Consider the following 20,322-nt stretch of genomic DNA (forward strand, 5'->3'; position numbering starts at 1 on the left):
CATTAGCGATTAGCTGTTTGCACTTTTGAAATTCACTCCGCGCTTCCTCAGACAAATTCAGGATTGTCTTATCATTTTTCTTAGCCCCTTTTAAATACGAAGTTAAATGTATTTGATTCTGGGCTACGTTGGGTAAAAATCGAGGTAAAAATTTAAAAATCCTAAAAATCTCTGCAAATCTTTTACCGTTTTAGGAAGTGGGTAGTTAAGTATCGGTTCCACTTTGTTCGTCAGAGGCTTGGTACCATCTTTATTGATTATATGGCCTAAAAAAGATATTTCCGGAACGCCGAAAACACATTTCGAAGCGTTAATTGTCGATCCATATGAAGTTAATCTTTCAAAAACAGTACGTAGGTGAGATTTATGCTCATCTTCCGTATCACTAAATATCAAAATATCATCTAAGTAGACGTAGGCGAATTTTAGATCTCCAAGAATTTCGTTCATAAACCTTTGAAAGGTTTGAGCTGCTCCGCACAGTCCGAAATTTAAAAACGGAAATTCGAAAAGACCAAATGGGGTGCAAACTGCAGTTTTCGGTATATGATATGGATGGACTGGTATATGATGATATGCCCGAACGATATCAATTTTTGAAAAAATTGTCTTTCCACTAAGCGTATTATTAAAGTCTTGTAAATGCGGGATAGGGTATCTGTCGGGTTCGGTGCACGCGTTTAGTTTTCGGTAGTCTCCTACTGGCCGTATGTCGCCCGAACTTTTAGAAACTACATGAAGAGGTGATGACCATGCTGATTTTGATGGTCTACAAATACCTTGATCTATCATAAATTGAAATTCTTTTTTTACTGCTTCGTATAACTTAGGGCTTAACCTACGCGGTTTACTGTGCACAGGAGGACCGTTTGTTTCGATGTAATGAACCGTACTATGCTTTACTCTACCCGAATCGGATTTTAACTTCAGTACTTCCGGAAAGTCTTTCAAGATTCTGTGATATGGTGAATCACCAGATATTAACTTTACCGAAAAATAATTTTTAGAATCGGAAAGAGAACCAATACGAGTTAATTTCGTAGTATTATCGATAAGCCTACCTCGTTTTAAATCGATTAAAAGATCAAAATGCCTTAAAAAGTCGGCTCCTATTATAGGCACTGGTACATCGGCGATTAAAAACTTCCAAGAAAAATTTCGTCTAAGTCCTACATTCACAGTTAACAATTTTGTTCCATACGTAGAAATTCTGGAATTATTCGCGGCAAATAATTGAAGCGAATCAGGATGCATTTTCTTAAATTTAGAAGTCGGTGTCACACATGAAACATCCGAGCCCGAATCAATCAAAAAGTTTAAATTTAGTCTGTTATCGTAAACATGTAAACGACATGGATGCGCGACTGCCGATGAATTTCGATCGACAGCCGCTACTGCTAGTTTTCCTGCGCCGTAGTGTTCTGAGAACAGGAACAAGGTGCTCGACATTTTCGTGCATTATTACCGAATCACGAATGAAAATAACAATAATTGTTCACACGCTCTCGGGAATGCCCACGCGAAAAACTACGTGCTGTGTTATGTTGATCCCGGGGGAAATTATTCCTCGTTTTTCCGCGGGAGAGTCGCTCGACTTGTTTACTTAGGGCAGAGATTTCACTCCTTAAGGCCTTAAGCTCCTCGAGGGGGGCACCAGAATCGTTAGGGTTTCTGGGGGAACTCGCCGAAGCTGCCTGGACCGCGAACACGCTGTTGTTCGTTGGCGTGCGCACTTCAGCTATCTTATCAGCCATTTTTGCTAAATTGTCTAAGGATTCCGAACTTATTGATAAAATGGCATGCACCTCGGAAGGTAACCTTTGCAGCCATAATGATTTTAAAAATTCGTCAGTTATACAGTTTCCACCTAATTCTCTCATTTTTCTCAATAAGTGAGATGGTTTGTCGTCCCCTAAATGCAATTCAGAAATAAGTCTGCGTATTTGCTCGCTTTCCGAATCTGAGAATTCTACTATTAACCTAGCTTTAAGGGCATCATATTTAGCCGTCGCTGGGGGATTAAATAAAATATCTGATACTGCGGAAAGAGTTTCAGGGTCTATCGAAGAAACCACGTGGTTGTATTTTGTACTATCGCTACTAATCTTCGCTAAAGCAAAGTTACTTTCAACTTGAATAAACCAAAGTTTAACATTCTTTTTCCATAAAGGGGGAATTTTAACTGCCACGTGTGCGATTTGTGGCTCCTGAACCGCCATATTCGATTCCTCGTTGGTTTGGCCTTCCGATCCTGGCATGGTTGCCAATTATAAATATATCGTAAATCGTAAACTTAATGTTTTGCACTATACCTTATCAAAACAGTATCAATTTAGAATAAAATAATGAAGACATTCAATATCTCAATAAAAGTGTGAGCACGAATATTACCCAAAGATCAATTTTAAACAATCAATAATTAAATTAAAACTATAATTTTAGAGCAAAACATATCACAAAAACATAATTAAGACCAATCACAGATAATTAAAAAAATTTGACCACATACCTGTAAATCCTCCTTAAGTGTGATAAACCACGTGTAATCCGTACGATAAAATGAGGAGGAAATAAATAGGGTTGAGCCTTTATCAGTCATAAGGAAGAGCATTGGCATCAAAATAAGCATATTTTTAGTTTTTAAACAAAGATTGAGACAGATAGTCATTAGGGATCGAAACAGAAGGAGCGAGGGACAGGGTCACCAATGATGTACGTGTGAGTAACACGTGCATACGAAAATATCCCTAACATTAACTAGGAAAGCCGAAATCTTAGTTAAGATAGACATGTTACAATTAATAATCAAATTTAATAAGGAAAAGTAACAGTTGCCGGGTACATTATAATGGCTTAAGAAATTCAGAGCACAGTACAGATGCGAGTACACAAGTTTACATTTCTCGGCGAAAACAGAGACGCACACATTTGTTGAAGTAGTTCCACTTGACTGCCGGGGAAAAATCTTCTCTCTCCGTCAGCCTGTAGGTTTGCCAAACGGGTTTACTGTTTCGCCAATTGGCGCTTTTCTGTACAGTTTTTAAGTCCGTATCGCCTGTTTGGCGCTGCCGCTGCAAACTGTTATCCACGAGTTCTTGCTGCTGTGATACTCAGAAGCAAATTCTTGACTCTTTTCAAATACCAAAGTTTTCTGCTTTTGTCAACTAGAAGTGCTATGTTCCTCATTGTTGGGTCCATATGGCAAGTTAATAACAAAGTAATTTATTCCTTCAATTTCTTAAACCAGCTACTGTTTCACTTTTAAATAATGTATGTTCTTTAATGCAATCCCAGTTTCATCTATATTATAAGTTTTGTGTGGCTTGCATTCACAATCGGCTTGTCAATCTGCCACTTTGTGATTACAAGCATGAATAATTTTTTCCCCTTTATCTTCAGCCTACAATTACTACCTTCATTTTTAAAGACATCTCATGTACAGCAGTGTTAAGCAGCATTTCATGATTTTTTTTTTTTTTTTTTTTTTTATATATATATATAATTCTCTGTGAACATAATATATCTATTCCAACGAGAAAATTTTGAATGTGGAAACCTTAAAAAATGGGATACTAAAGTTGCAGTTTTCCTTTCTAACAGCAGGAATTCTCATTCACTTACACTGTTTCTGCTTAAGAGGATTGCTAATCTTAAGATAAGGAAATTCTGCCCTTCTGAAATTAAGTGTAAGCAAAGAACTCTGAAAACAGGATTCACAGGTACAGGGACGAACAGGGTGTTAAAAAAGTTTTAATAAAACCTGTTTTAATGAAGTATTACATACCTGAAATATAAAGCCATAATCCACAATAGGTTGAATAGATGAACTACAAAAAGCTTTAATAGGTTCAAGTAAGATATTCTGGCACTAAAGAATAAATTTTTCCAATCTGGGTTTAATAAATGGTGGTTTCTGTATTGATTAGCATATTACTTGGTTTGGTTATTGGAAATATGAATGTAATTAAGCGCCTGAATTTATTAGCCAGTGAGTTTAATAAACAGCAGGTACTGTACATGCTTTTGACTTGGAAATCGTTGTCAGATATTTTAAATTGTTCCCACCCTTACAAACAAGCCTTTTACCAAAATTAGATGTCAAGAAATATTGAATAATTTTAAAAGGATTTCTCCAACTTGTGGATTTGAAGAGTATTCACAAGTTATATATTCTTTACAATTTTAATTAAAAATTAACAGTTTACTTTGCAGCTTCTACATTTAGCATTTAGGCTTTCTTATTGAAATTTTGTATAACATTTTATCCATTGTAATAAGCCATGCAAAAATAAAGTACCTTAATGAAGCCAAATATTCCGGAATTCTTTTTGTCATCTTTAGCCACCTTCTCTAATTTCACCAAAACTATATCTAAATGTGTAGATGCACAATATCCAACAGCTACAGCACATGCCTAAGTTTGAAGAATGAGGAGAAAGCATTAATAAAAAATATATTACTAAAATCTGAATGATATAACAAAAGAAATATAGCAGCATTTTAATATTAAAAAAAGCAGTGCAAAAATACACATACCACTCTTTCTGTGACAACAGAATGATTAACATTCTGAAAAATTGCATCTAATGCTTCATTCACAAAATTCTTGTTGCTCACTTTTTTCATGACCAATCCAAGAATTTTCAGCAGAATGTACTAAAATGAAACCAACTCCAGTTTTAAAAACCATGAAATATGGATGTAATTTATTAAAAAAATAATGCAAAAACTAAAAGCCAACCTTATCTTCAGAAGCATTTATATACAATGGAAATTGTGCAACCAATGATTTTCCAAATTTTAATGTCCATTCTTCACGATCAATTTCTTCAAGAGTATCCATAACAAATTCTGTGACATTTTTTTCCCATATTTTCTGCTCCCAGTCCAAAGAATCACTCCCTGTAAAACAATTTAAAGTAAACACAAAATATTAAAACTTAAAACAAGCAGCAAACCTGAAGGCCATATTCAAAATGTTTTAACATTTTCTACAATTACAGATATAATACTTCGGTCTTTTGGGACAAATTCTTTAGAATTTGGAATGATATCATATGTTAATTTTCTTTAAGCAATCATTTTCAATTACAAGTTTTAGAAATAACATATATGTTGTTATCTCAAGAAAAATTAATACATAATTAAATATATACTCTTAAATATTAACAAAGAAGTTTCTAAACCCAAAGAATTCAATTTAGAGAATTCTTTGGGTATTATATTATTCAATGAATGAATAATATAATAAGTGTTTATTTAATTCTTTCAATTTCAGAAGCTCTTAAAACCTCTGTTCTTAGAGTCTGAAGCCATTTGCTGAATCCTCCCACTCCTCATTTTTAGTGAGTTTGCAGCCGTAAAATCTTCATGCATTACATGTTTTGTCATTCAGGTGTTAACTGCTTCATAAAATTTAACTACTTTGATGACAAGGGAATGACACTAACTTGTTTACAGTTGCTTGGCAAACAGAAATTGTAAGAGCTAGAGCAAAAGTTATCTCTTACTTCTATTTCTTCATATTTATGTCCAGTACGAGTTTAAGAATCATTTCACTAACAGATGCTATTTCCTATGCTTTTCTGATTTTTTTTCCACTTAATCCCGTTTTGTAAGTTTTTGCATACATTATCAATTTAGATGGCAAAACATGTAACAGCTTTCTGTACGAAGTTTTGGCGAGATTTCTTTGCCCAACTTATGTTTTGGAGGAGAAATAGTCATATTTTCGGATGGAAGCTCACTTCATTGCAGTATTAAAGAAATAGTAGAATTTTTTAATCAGAAATAAAATGCAAACATTCTTTTGAAAAGAGGTGTACTTATGATATTCGTTATAACCCATATCATTTTTATTTTATTGCAAAAAGCATATTTTAATAATATTTTTAGACACATAATAGTTATATAAAGAATTAAAGGAATAAAATTAAATGCATATGCATGAGTAAGAAATTTCATCTGAAACCTGTATGATTTAGCAACAATTTTAGTTAGTTATACAAAGTGAAAAATATAATATGTTCTAGATAGAAATATTGAATTACAGAATTTATTACGATTCATATCTTGATTTTAAATGAAAGATAACAATCTATGAAGAAAATAAAAAAAAAATTCTCCTGTGAAATTAATATTTGTTTCTTAGAATATCCTACATGATTTTGCATGTTCAAATTACTCCATATGGCAAAATTTTAGTGCTTATTAGCACACTATTAACCATGAAGTTAATTTAGAATATTAAATATGTGCTCAGTTTTAAAGTTAAATTTAACAAATATTCACAAAATATTACTTATGTAAAAGCTAATTTTTAACATTACGCTTACAGAATACACATGACAACCACAAATACCTATGGGCAGTTTAGTTAATAGACACTACATCTACAAATTCTGATACTTTTTAAAGACTAAGATTGACACAAAGTGCTGCTTTAGCTACAGTACCTTCTAATTCAATATAAAGTTTATACGGAAAACAAAAGTTGCAAGTATATTTTTTAAATAAAAATTAGTCACATTTATTTTGGGTTTATTTGGGAGTGAGAACTGCTTTCAAAACACATTTAATTTATTATGATATATGAATTTTTCCATAATTCAATAATCATAGTCAAATGCAAAAATTAAATGAATATTATAGTCATACACATAAACTGAATAAAACTGCTGCTTTTCATAAGCAACCCGCATCAAACTACTCACACACATAAACTAAATAAAACTGTGTTAATTGATGTTAAAAATAAAAGAAGTTTCCCCCATTAGATGAATTAAGTTTTCTGGCAAACAGAACTTTAGTCTTAGAAAGTCTGTATAAGTATACTAACCTGAAATCAATAATGCATAATCATGTCAAGGGAAACAAACATAACATAAACATAATAATGCATAATCATGTCAAGGGAAACAAACATAAGTTTAATTGTAATGTAAGCACATCGAGGAAAAAATATTAGCCCTATATTCTCTCTAACAAGGAACATCCTTCATGCAATTTTCTAAATTCCTTACTATGAATGTTTCAAAACGTATATAATTCAAGAAATTTACAAAATAATTTCAAGAATTGAAGTTGAGGGGTACGAAATTTTCAGCTATCCCCGGACACTAAAAACCCTAGTTACAGCACTATAGGTATATTCCAACAACAGACTCCTGACATCATTTCCAGGGGTACCTCAGGACAGGGGACCTGTTAAATAATTCCTTCTAATGGAATAACCATGGCTGGTTGACTTTTGACCTTCCAGGGGCAGGTGCTTGTGCAGCACCTATAGATGAGAATTTTGAAAAAGAACTAAAACCTTTTACTTACTAATTTCACTAATCAATTCAAAATGTGACTTTATTGACAATTTTTTAACTTTAAATAATAATTGGACTAAATTTTGTCAAATATTAAGTTTTGTTTCCAGGTTTGCCTATGATATAAAACATACCAAAGAGCCCAAAAAGGATAAATGTCAAAGAACTGAGGCCTGCTGTGGATGTGCTCGTAACATTAGTACAAAAGGTTGAATTTTGTGAAGAAATTTCTTGTTTAAAATAGAATAAAGATATTAAGAAATCTAAAGCCTTTTTCAGATGAAAATGAGATTCTTATGGACGTGGATGTTTATAAATGCAGACCTAGATCAAAATAGAAAAAGCATCCAAAACTTTTGCTTTCTCAAAAACTTACTAAAATTATTATGGAATTCCTCCATTAGAGGTATTTACATATAGGTCCTCAAACACTGTTACATAGCATCAGGCAAGAATTTTGACCAATAGAAGGAAGAAATTCACCTCCAAAATTGTAAATTAGAGTATAAAATCAGTTCTTTAAAAATAAACCTACAACTTCTGAGGAACTTCTAAAAAACCTGCCTGCAGAGAGAGAGTTAACCATAGTCGTCCTTTCTATAACTGTGCAATAACATTTTGTAGCTCATTTTTTATTAAATCACATTTAAAAACATTTGTCTCATTATTTGTATGCTTAGCAACTAAGAGTTAGTAACTTTGGAGTAGTAGTAAATTTAGATTTTTAGTAATATTTAGAGTTAGTAACAGACTTATCTACAGCTGCATTAACTGCAACTTTAAAACATTTCTTCACAAGATGAGGAAAAGCTTTTTGTTCATATTCTGACAATGCTAGTAACTTTGTTGGCACCAATTCAGAAATACAGAGGTTGCATAATCTAACTAGCTATCCCAAAGAAAGTTTAGCTAATTATCTAAGCTCAGAAAATATTAGTTGAAAGTTTATGCCCCCAAGGTCTTCTAATATCAGCAGACATCAGGAATCTGGGGTGAAATAATTTAAACACCATTTAAGATGTGCTGCAGGCTATTATGTTTGAAGAATTTCTTACTTTAACCACAGAAATAGAGGCTATACTAAACAGTAGACCCTTTGTATCTAAGTCAACGGCTTCTGATAATTATTTAGTTTTGACAATTAGATATTTCTTAGTAGGCCATCCATTACTCTCTATTTCTGAGCTCAATATGACTGACACTTCAGATAATGTTTATCTGGATGGCAGAGGAAACCAAACTAGTGCAATTAATTTTGAAAAATTGATCTCGTGATTATTCAAATCACTTGCAATTAAGAAATGAGTGGAAGTTTTCAAAGAATAATGTTAGTCTGAATAATATGGTGTTTGCCTCCAATGAATGACTGAATTTCCATTGTGCATAGATTGTAAATAATGTATTTGTATCTGTATATGTTATTTTAATAAATGTTTGCCTTTTATTCACTAAATCTCCTTGTTTGTTAGGGGGGAACTGCATCAGTGTTCAGCTGTAATGTAAATGTAAAACTGAAATTTGAGATTTCAACATGAAATGCATGTTACATCATTAGTTACACCTATGCATTCATAGCCCCCTAACAGCATTTTTTCTATATACTTGGGAGAATAAAATTGTATGTTTGTTAACACTAAAATATTTGCAAGAATAATAATTAATATTTTATATGCTTTTAAAACAAATTTCACTTTAAACCTAAATAATATCTGATTTTTTTAAATAAAAATTACTTAAATTAGAAGCCTTACTTATGCTAAATAATGCATCAAACAAATCCTACATAAAACAAGATTTACAGACAAAAGCATGAACTAAACATATCAATCAAAAGATCCCTATTACCTTCCAATAACTGGAGTAAATTAGGAATTTTTGTATCCCATAATGCTTTGAGGTTTTTGTTGATAGCTGGTGCAACAACTTTCATAAATTTTAGAACATGAAATCCTCTTTCTCTGCCTTCATGAGGCTGGCCAATTAAAACAAGCAACCTTGCAAGAAGTGATTGAGATGATGTAACATTAGCTAGATGGGAGAATACATTAAATATGTACATTTTGCACTACTATACAAATAAATATAAACTATACAAATAGATATAATTTAGTTTTGAAAACTTAAACATAGAGCACTGTAATGCAATAAAATTAATGAAGGAATCTTTTTTTAATTGATATCTTTAGATAATATTTCCATATTGGTTTTTTTTTATTACAATGAAAATTATTTCTAAGAGGAAAAAAAAATGCTTATTAAAAAAGCACCAAATTTGTTAAAAAATATTATGAATGGAATTTAGTCATTTTGACTTGTACTTTAATAAAAATAACTAACTTAAAACTTTATAGTCGATTGCAAAATCAGTTCCTAGATCTTCTCTTTTTTTGCTTGCCAAAACGGTTACGCTTTTGCATATTGGACTTACTGCTGAAGTCAAATTTTCATCCAGTAAACCATCTAAAATATTTGGCCATAGTACCTGTAAGTAAAAGAGATCATAAACAATAGAACAATCAGAACCATGCTGAGAAATATAAGTTCATGTTAAGAATTTTAGGACTTTGCATGCTGTAAAAGTTGGCAACTATGTTCTGCAGTGGAAAATACCAGCTAAAAAATACAGTTTTCTGCCATAAAAGTGGATGAAATGGAAGAAATTAGTTTTTGAATATATTTACATTATTATTAGCACACCCATATTACTAATTTATATATTTTAATTCTTATATAATTTAACTTGCCTTATTTATATGCTTGCAGTAACTTTTTTGGTAATATATAAATACATATATATTCATGTAAATTAAATCAATATGTTTAAAATCCATTCCATATTCAATTCAGAATAAATCAAATGCAATAAAAAAAAAATCTGAAATGTTTCAGATTTTAAATTACGTCCAAAGGGGCGTTTTTTAACATTTTGTGTGTTACCTTTCTTTATTAAATATCATGTTCCTCGCACTTAAACCATAAGATCCAGTGCAACAGCAATATCGCAAAATAGTTTTAAAACGAGCATATCTTTAGAATTTCTGATACAGAGACTCACGCGCTGGAGATAAAAATGTTTTTTCTGCACAACGTTGCCATTGCTCGCTTTGAAATCCTTGAGTTTGTTAATAAAAAATTCGTCAAAGTTTTAAAAAATAGGAAATCGATCATAAAACAAATTTCAAATTTGGTCTTCCACATGCTCATATTCGTTGGAGGATTACGTTATTCAAAATTCGATGACTCTATGTACCGTTGTTTTATCACAATACGAGAAATATACATACATTTATGCAGATTTTTCATTATTTAATTTCTTCAAATATAATGCAGGACTCTAACATTTTGTGGCAACAGTTTGAAAAGTGAACCGACATTTATGAGTCCGACGCAAAATGCCAAAACGAAACTAATAGTCCTTCGGGATTCAAATCCCTTTGGACTAATAATGATAAAAAGAAGTCCATTGATAAATTGCATGAAGGGTGCAAAAAATGTTAAAAATAAAAAATGTAGAAAGGAAAATGCAATTTACATCGTTCACTGCATCCTCAATCAGGGGAATGGTGCAACAAAAGAAGTAAACATAGATTCAGAAAGAAGTTCTGTATTGAAAATGGGAAGATTTTAAGTGTATCAGTTTAAGTTATTTTGCATTATATTATGTGTATATGTATTTTTTGTGTATTTGCTTTGAGATCTGCTCTCATATCTTGAGTTTACATTGATTTTGAATACGAATTTCACTTCTTTTCAATATCAAAAATAATAACAGAAAAAACAGAAAATAAAACAGAATTAAAAAAGAAAACTTACAAAACTTAATCTGCATCCTCCTAAAAGCAGAAATTTATTTATTATTATTATTTTGCAATTATATACAGCAATCTATTTTGTAATTCTCAACGAATAAATGCAAATGAACAGAAAATTTGTTGTAATCATCCTGTAATTAACTTTAATCTAAACTACACTGAAGTGACATATTCATTTAAAATTTCAGAATGATACATTCCTTTCTCTTATATAAAATTTAATGTTCGAAATTAGGCCAAAAAAGCAACTTTATTTTGGTGTAGATTTTGAATAAAACTCTACCAATTTCCATGGTAATCAGACACAAATCTCTCTTTTTCAGAATCATATTTTTTTTTTTTTGGTCAAACATGAGTAGGGGGGGGGGAAGAAATCTCTCTCTCTCTCTTTTTTAATTTTTTTTTAATTTTATATATATATATATAAAGAAAGGGAACTTGTGTTTTTATAAAGAAAGGGAACCTTTGAAACTGACAGTTTTATTTAAAGCCTATGCCAGAATAAGGCTGCATTATTTTTTTTGTCTTATTTTGAATTTTATATTACCATGCTTCTCTTCCATTTGATTAAGATTTAATACATTACAAATGGATTCATGGTAAAATAAGCTTTTAGAAGTGGGTGTATATTTGACAGGGTTGTAAATTTTCTCTTGTAGTTGAAAAAACAGGCATGAAAAAATTTATTTAAAAAAAAATTTCACATTAGTATTATATTTCTATGTCATTCATATATACAACACTACTATATTAATAATCAATTTAAATATTTTCATTATATGTATATGTAGCCTCATTTATATGCCTGCAACAGCCTATAATTTTCTTATTAGGCCAACATGTTTGAGGGGAAGGAACTTAAATAGCATATCAATACATGAAAATGAACTTATCCACACTTGCAATGATTTTTTTGAGGGACATAATTTAATTGCACAGCAACTTATTGTATAGATAATAAAATATTTATTTTCAAAAACTATTATTAGTAAATTTATCCTCTGTATAATTATTACTATTAAAAAATAAAAATGCTTTTGCTATCGCTACGAAATGTTCATCAAAGAGTTTTTATGTGCAATTAAAAAACCGTAATACTTATATGTACCACAGCCTAATTTAATACAAACTATTTTAAAATTTTGTATGTTCAATTTCAAATCTTCATTATTATTATTATTATTATTTTAGAAATTAATACAAGAGAGAAATAAAAATTATTAATTTTATTCATTTCCTCTTAATAATAAAAAGCAAAAATGAACATCATTATCTTAAAATGTAAGTAATCTGATGCATCTTAGAATAATACCTCCCCTTGTCTAGAGGTTGAGAAACTCAAATACAAGCCCATTACAGAAACATATTACCATTAAATCTTGGACACTTGATAAGTCTTGCTAATGAAAAAAACTGAAGTCTAAACTTTTTTTCATTATAATTATATGCGAGCCACGGTTACTAATTGTGGCCCACATGTGCCTGAGTAATAAAGTCGCTAAACACTCTGCGAATAGGTTGACTGCATAGGCATTTTTATTGTTTTCCCCATGTGTAATGTGCATATGAGCCAGTTTCCCATAGAAAGTCCTCCAGGAGGGCATCCCTCTCCTTAGACAAATAGCCTTCGAATGTTTTGCCGTAATCAAATCAGCCTACAACTAAAGTTACTAACTACAAAATTGCAAACCAGAATTTTTAAGAGAAAGAATTTTTTTAAATAACAAAATAAAACTATAATTCTTAATCAAAAAGAAAGGGGGAGAAAGAAGGAAAAGTTTCTCAGAAATTAATCAAAATATTGATTATTTGAGTAAGATAAAGTCACACAGAAACAAGTTATCCTCTTGTAGATATTTCTAGCAGGTACTGAATTCTAACCAAATAATTTTCTGTTTAGATAAATAATAAAAATAAGCTTTTAAATTTTAAGTGCATCACTTTAAAAGGGGAAATATATAAACTAAAAAATTCAATCATATGTAATATCTCACATTTTCCATTTTTTCCACAGTTGTTGTTAACAAATGCATCACATTTTCACACATTCCTCTAAGTGCTTCATTACTCACATAACTTGGATCTCCAGTTCGTTTTCCCTGATGAAAAAAAACAAAACTCTAAATTATCTTAATTATACCACTGAAAACGTTCACTGAAAATATTACACACCCTGGAAAAGAGTAAGTGAATTCATAGCAGAGTCCAAACATGAAAAAATTCTATTAAAAATACTCAGATAATTCAAAAGTATTTTATTATTTGAATACAAGATATCAAAGAAAACGTTAATATCTGGATTTAAAAAAATATATAAAAACAGGCATAGCCTTTATATATAAGCCCAATTTTACATATATATCCCATTTCTACTACAAAACACAGTCGTAATAAAAATGCAAAATCATCCTTTCAATGGAAGTATAACAGCTGATCTTTTAAAATTAGATTTAAATATGTTTATGCCTATCTATCATTCATAATTCTATCAAACATAACATATAAAACTACTGTTATGAACCTTCTAATGTTATATTATAAGGTTACAGCTGAAAACATCGCGGAGAAAACAACGCAATAGCAATTTTGTCGTGCTACAAAACATCGTGGGAGAAAACATTGCAACGAGAAAAAATCGCAGTTCTAAAACAATGTGGTACAAAACATTGTCGTCGAAAATAAAGCGGTTCAAAAACTTCGCAGTTTAAAAACATCGTCGTCGAAAATATCGTGGTAAAAAATAAAGTATCTACAAATCATCGCATGACGATAACATCGCAGACATGCTTCTTTCAGGCTTTAATAACTGTAAATGGATATTCCCATACTGATTTGTGATCGCAAGATGGAAAGAAGGATAATTTTTACTTTCATACTTTTTATTAACTAATAAATTTTTGCTGAGAAAATAAGAATGAAACTTAAGCATAGAAAATTAATGCAACTTATAGCACTTAATGGAATTTTAAACCGACATAGTTAACTAACAAAGACCATTAATAAATCATTTTTATAAAGATTTTACTGGTAATTTTTCATGAAAAGTATAATCTATAATTTGCATTTAATTTTTTATGCTTAAGTTTCCTTCTTACTTTTTCAGCAAACATTTATTAGTTAATAAAATATGTGAAAATAAAAATTATCCTTCTTTACATACTGCGCTCACAAATCATTATGGGAATATCCATTTACAATAATTAAAACCTGAAAAAAGCACGTCTGCGAAGTTATCGTCATGCGATGATTTGTAGATACTTTATTTTTTACCACGATATTTTCGCTGACGATGTTTTTAAACTGCGAAGTTTTTGAACCACTTTATTTTCGATGACGATGTTTTGTAGCACGATGTTTTAGAACTGCGATGTTTTCTCCCACGATGTTTTGTAGCACGACGTTTTCGCCTTGCGTTGTTTTCTCCGCGACGTTTCCGTCCGCGATGTTATCGGCGGACACCATATTATAATGTACAGATTTCAAGTTATTTTCAAATAATAATATTCACCTTGGCTATTATTTTAAAGAAATATTCTCCATACACTATAACAGTTTACATTAGTTATAAAAAATAAATTTTTGTATTCTGATTTGAATTATTCAAAATAAAAAAACTAAAGCATAAAAAAGCATAAAAAATTATTGAGCAAACTATTATACAAATTCAGAAATAGTAAAAGCAAGTGAAATTTTAAAAAGAATGCTTTAAAATTTCTACATAGTAAGAAATTATTCTGAATATTTAAACTGATAGTTCAGTGGACTTCATGATTTTCTGGATGTATATTACCTGTTTTTGGCATGAAGAACCAGGTTTGTCTTATCATGACCCCAGAGCCACTACTCTCAGAGTATGATTATAAAATGATATATGCAGCTATAGAAGATAAATTAAGGAGTATGTGCTACTTGATATATTTTGCTCCAATACATAATTTTTCAAATCTTTAACCAATCAATAGCTTGATTTTAAAGTTCAAAAGTTTATAACCTGTGCTATTTTTGTTAATAATCATTATAGCTTTTATTAATGTTATCTATAGTTCTTAAGCAGAAATTTTGAAACTGCAAGCCACATTGTTTTTAAATATAAAAAAATACATGACATTTTATGTCTTGAATAATATTTAATTTTCAATTATTCACTAGTGAATTTCATAATATTTAGTATTCATTAAAAATTGTTTAATACTGTGAATTCAATAAAATATGGATTCTATTACAGATTGAGGGCTCATTATTTACTAAGCCACTTATTAACTGTTTTCAGAAGAGACAAATCACACCTAATAGGGGTACCGGAAAGTAATGTTGCTTTCTTACATTAAATTCAAACGAATAAATTTGAAACAAGTTTTTATTTTAAATGAATATAATCACCCTCATTATCAGCAACCTCTTGCCATCTAGTATGCCGATTTCAATCCCAGACTGATAAAAATCATTGGTTTTTGAGTAAAATATCTCGAGATGGCATTTTGGACATCATCCAAATTTTCAAATTTTTTGTCACTAAGAAAATGTTGTAGGGATTGGAATAAATGGAAATCTGAGGGTGCAATATCGGACAAATATGGTGGGTGAGGCAGTATTTTTCACCCCAATTCATTATATTTTTCCAGTGTTCGTCTTGCACAGTGCGGTCTTGCATAGTCATGTTGCAGAAAGACGCTTTTTCCGTTGACAATCGCCAGATATTTTTCGATTAAAGATTGGTTCACTAGATCCAATTGTTCACAATAAAGGTCTACATTAACAGTTTTCCAGGTTTCAGCAATTCAAAATGAACAATTCTGTGAATACTCCATCAAACACCCAGAAACGCCTTTTCGGGATGTAAACCCTTTGTAACCCCTATTAAAATGGCCTTCTGAGTTTTGGATTATCATATAGGACTTATTTTTTTTGTCTCCACTAATCAAACAATCAGAAAACGGTTTTATATGGTGCCGTTGAAGCAATACGTTGCTTGTTGTGATGGAAGGTTGGCTTTGTTCTTTTTGGACAGATTAAGGGGGACTCAAACACCTGCCTTGCTTATTTTTCCATTCTGCTTTAAATGTTCTTGGATGGTCGACCAAGGTTGGTTAAATGTGTTTGACATGGATTTGCTTCCACTTCTGCCCTTAGCATGTTGTTGTCAACATGTGCAGAAATGACATTACTTTCCGGTCCCCCTATTATAATCACCTTTTAAATGACTAATCGATAATCATATTCTCTTACTATCACTAGTAGAAAAGTAGTTCTTCATTTCTTCAAAACACAGCAAAATCTCCTGCTAAAAATTAAATAACTGCTAAGAAACTTAAAATACTATTTCAAATACCATAAAATACTATTTCAAAGAAAAGATGAAGATTTTTTTCTTAAAAAACACTGTATTAATATTATTATACACTCTGCCCATAAAGTCCTTAAGTGGCCTTTATTTTCACAACTGTTGGTCACAGAAATATACTTCTAATTACAAAAATGTTTAAAATAAATGAGCATATTCATATGCACATGATCTGTCATTTTTAAATTAAAAAATTGTAAAAATTATGAAATGTAACCTTTCATACAGTCTCCCAATACTTATAGTCAGTTAATTTTTCACTCATTATAAGAAATAAAATAGAGTAAGTTTGATTTCTATATGGCAAATATAGACTAAGATAAGATAGTGGTCTGTTAAAAAGTAAATTTAATTCAAAGTTGATTCCTTTCCCTTTATTCTGAAACAGTCTTTTGCGATTTATTAATGTGTATCATTCTTTAACCTTTTACTGCTGTGACAATTTTTTCAGTGTAATTACTGTGAGAAGTCTCACAGACCGCTTTGAAGAAATGCGTAAAAATACACACTTTTATGCCTTTTCAAGGAATGTCATAGATACTTTATGCATATTTATGGAATTCTAATTCATTTAAATCAATATATTTTAAACATAAATCATTTGATTTTACACAGTTAAATTTATATAATAATATGACTATTTTCTTCGTTTTAAGGAACAAAGTTTTTATCAAACATGCATGAAAATATGTGACTTTATTAAATATTACTGTCAATTAAACAATAATTCTACAACAGTGAATTTAATTATTAATAAATAATAGATTAGTATATCTTTGTTTACAAGGATAAATCATAGTCTGATATACAAAGTCAAAACACACTTTTTTTTTTGAAAGCACGGAAGACAGACTGGTTCCTTGCATTCCAAGCATTTGTATGTTGTTTTTCTCTCTTTACAAGGTGGGCACAGACTACATGGTTTTCTTCTAGTTTTTCTTCTTGATTTGATAAATCCATTCTCTTAATTTCCTCTGTCCAGGGATTCTTCTAATTGTTATCTTCAGTTCCCTTGGCAAAAAGGCTGAAGTCATTCCAATTTTCAGATGTGGTTTAATAAATTGATTAGCTAATAAAAGGATACATTTTTTTTCTTTTCAGTTTTGTAGCATCAGGATATGGCTGGAACAATATGTATGAACATAAATTCCAAGTATCTTCGGGATCTGCTCTAGAACCTATTTTTGCAGGATGTTTCAGACCAAGGAGCTGAAATATTATGTTATGTTTTGGTGTTCATATCTCCCAACTTGGTTCTTTTTTGCTTCATTTGAAGTGCTTTTGTCCATAATAATTATCATTCTGTTTACAGTCATTAGAAAAATTATGATGCTTATCTGCAGAAACTTTTGCTTTCGCTGTGAATACTACACAATTCTTCAGAATCAGAGTACTCTATGTCAAAAATATTGACAAGATGTTCAATTTCTTTTTGAGGTATAAGGGACGCTTTCTTGTAAAATTTGAAGCCATATTTATCACTTTTATGAAAAACAAGCATCCGATAAATAATGTCTATCGTCACTAAAACTGGCATGCATCTGCTGTGAGTGGTCTCCCAGGCACCTTAAAAAGTAAAAAATATGATAACTGAAAGCATAATAAAGCTAGAATTGTGAAAGTGGATATGTGACCTTGTGTGACAGGCTTGGGAAGGTAGAAGAAAGGACAGGGACCATTCTCCATTTTTAGGCGTGGAAACGACGTTTAGAAAATCATAAGCGATCTCTCAGACTGCTCACAGCAGTTAAAGGTTAATTTATAATTTTGTTGTGTATGTTACAGTGAATGAATGTTCACAGAAATGTTAATAATAATAACATATTATTAACATTTTGATGTAATTTTATTACTTTAGATAATCTAACAATCATACAAGTAAAATTCATGAAACCAAAAAGACTTTTCATTCTTATTTCCTGCAAATAATATTATAAGTTGGTTATATGCCAATACTTTAAAGCCTGCCACTGTTTTTACGACATAATTTCTATAAAACTCTGTAAATAAAAGCTCCTTTTAGGAGGGGACATGCTGAATAATATTGATGGCAATCTGCAAAGTAATGACTTACCCCCAGTATCAACGGAAACATATTTCTAAATTTTTATTTTCAGTTATGGACAAATGAAAACATTTTGCTTTTCAACTTTTATATGATCCTTGAACAAGATCTCACACTTTAAAATTAAATATAATGGTCAATTTTTGTTATACTTAGAAGCCATATGAAAACTCAAATTTCTTAATTTTCACAAAATTGATTTTTTTAAATTTAAAAATGCTGTGATATGAATATTGTACTTATTTAAAGAAATTTTTTAAGTGGAAATATGTGTTTAGAACCAATAGTTGTAAAAATAAACACTACATAATGATTTTTATGGATACAATGTATAATTAATCTCAATTTTATAATTCATGAGTTATTCCAGCAATACTTTAAAAAGTTTAATGCAAGATACTTATTATTAATAATACTTCAATGAAACTTCTAATGATCCTTTCCCTCCTCTGCTAAAGAAGTTAGGTAGTTTCAGATTATCCGCATCCCAACAAAAAGTTGACAACTCAATGGTCACTTTGCAAAGTGGTGAAAATTTTTTGATTGGCTTGTTGTGTTTAAAAAAATAATAAAAAGAAGTATTTTATAAAAAACAAGAAATTTAAAGAGATAAAGAAAATTTTTTATGGCTGATATTTACACTATTAGCTGGTGGATAATATTCAGCAAAATGATAGTTTAATATAAAGCATATAAATCCACATGCACTGAAACATATGCATGATATGTGCTTGTGTGGGCTCGCTATTCTTGTATGCAGACTTGAAAATACATCAAAAACACGACAATTCCACTGAATGTTAAAAACTGAAGTGCAAATAAAAATTTAAAAACAAAAACTATGCTGAGATTTACAATACTTATACAATTTAATTCAGGAAGATTAAAAATACATAAACATAAATAAAATAAAAGTTTATACTTAAAAAGGAAACAATACATAAAATTAACTTACAGGTGGATCATCTGGTAGTGCACACTGATGTATGATAAACCAAACCATATCCAAACCTCCCTCTGATTTTAAGTAATCATGATGAGCTAATGTTACAATAACCTGGACAATGACTTTTTTAACCTGGGCAAAAGAAAGTATAAATGAATCAGTTATAAAAAAAAATGAACATTAGGAAACAAATGCTTAGAAAATTAATTCTTTGACATCCTGTTAATCCATGAAAAAAAAAAAATTATTATAGAGAACTTTTTAAAAAGGTACAGCAGAACCTCAAGATACAAGCACCTTTATATACGAGAAATTCCAGATATGAGGAAAGTACAAGAGAAAAATTTGTCTCTAACTATGAGCACTGACTTGAGTAACGAGTACTGTTATTAAAATAATTATTTTGTGATGCCTCACAAGAAGATTGTTGGCTCAGATAGTGCTGCAAAGAGAAAGAAGTAAGCCATGGCCGCTGAAAGTAAGAAAGGAAGCATAGAGTGATAGAAGATATAAGAGTGGTATAAGCGTGGTATAAGAGTGATGGAATTGCTGAGGACTTATGGCTGCTCAACGTCGACGATCTGCACTATTTGGAAAAAGATGGAAGAAATTAAGTAACTTGATGGGGCCAAAGGAGTTACCGTTATATCCAAATCCCGTTGAAAACTCCTAGAAGATGCTGAGAAGCTGTTGTTGGTGTGGATTAATGATAGGCAGTTAAAAGATGATTCAGTGTTAAAAGCTATCATTTGCGCTAAGGCTAAGAATCCGTACTTAGACTTACTCCAAAAATCATCATTTATTATTTACCGGTGTTATTTATTAGGAAAATTGATTTATAT

General features: G+C 30.6%; 1 protein-coding gene across 1 annotated transcript in view; it reads right to left on the reverse strand.

The window, feature by feature from the left end:
• The window catches only part of c11.1 (maestro heat like repeat family protein c11.1), a 183,587-nt gene that overhangs the window by 94,223 nt on the left and 69,042 nt on the right, over positions 1-20,322 (reverse strand). Inside the window, exons 13-19 of the mRNA XM_035361194.2 lie at positions 19,490-19,612; positions 13,123-13,227; positions 9,654-9,798; positions 9,162-9,344; positions 4,742-4,902; positions 4,537-4,656; positions 4,298-4,414 (exon numbers count right to left, since the gene is read on the reverse strand). Of these exons, the coding sequence (XP_035217085.1) occupies positions 4,298-4,414; positions 4,537-4,656; positions 4,742-4,902; positions 9,162-9,344; positions 9,654-9,798; positions 13,123-13,227; positions 19,490-19,612 (954 nt within the window). The remainder of the gene's footprint in view (positions 1-4,297; positions 4,415-4,536; positions 4,657-4,741; positions 4,903-9,161; positions 9,345-9,653; positions 9,799-13,122; positions 13,228-19,489; positions 19,613-20,322) is intronic.

This window comes from Stegodyphus dumicola, chromosome 3, assembly GCF_044657685.1.
Source record: "Stegodyphus dumicola isolate Sdum_Otavi_A_Nest chromosome 3, ASM4465768v1".
Taxonomy (NCBI): Eukaryota; Metazoa; Arthropoda; class Arachnida; order Araneae; family Eresidae; genus Stegodyphus; species Stegodyphus dumicola.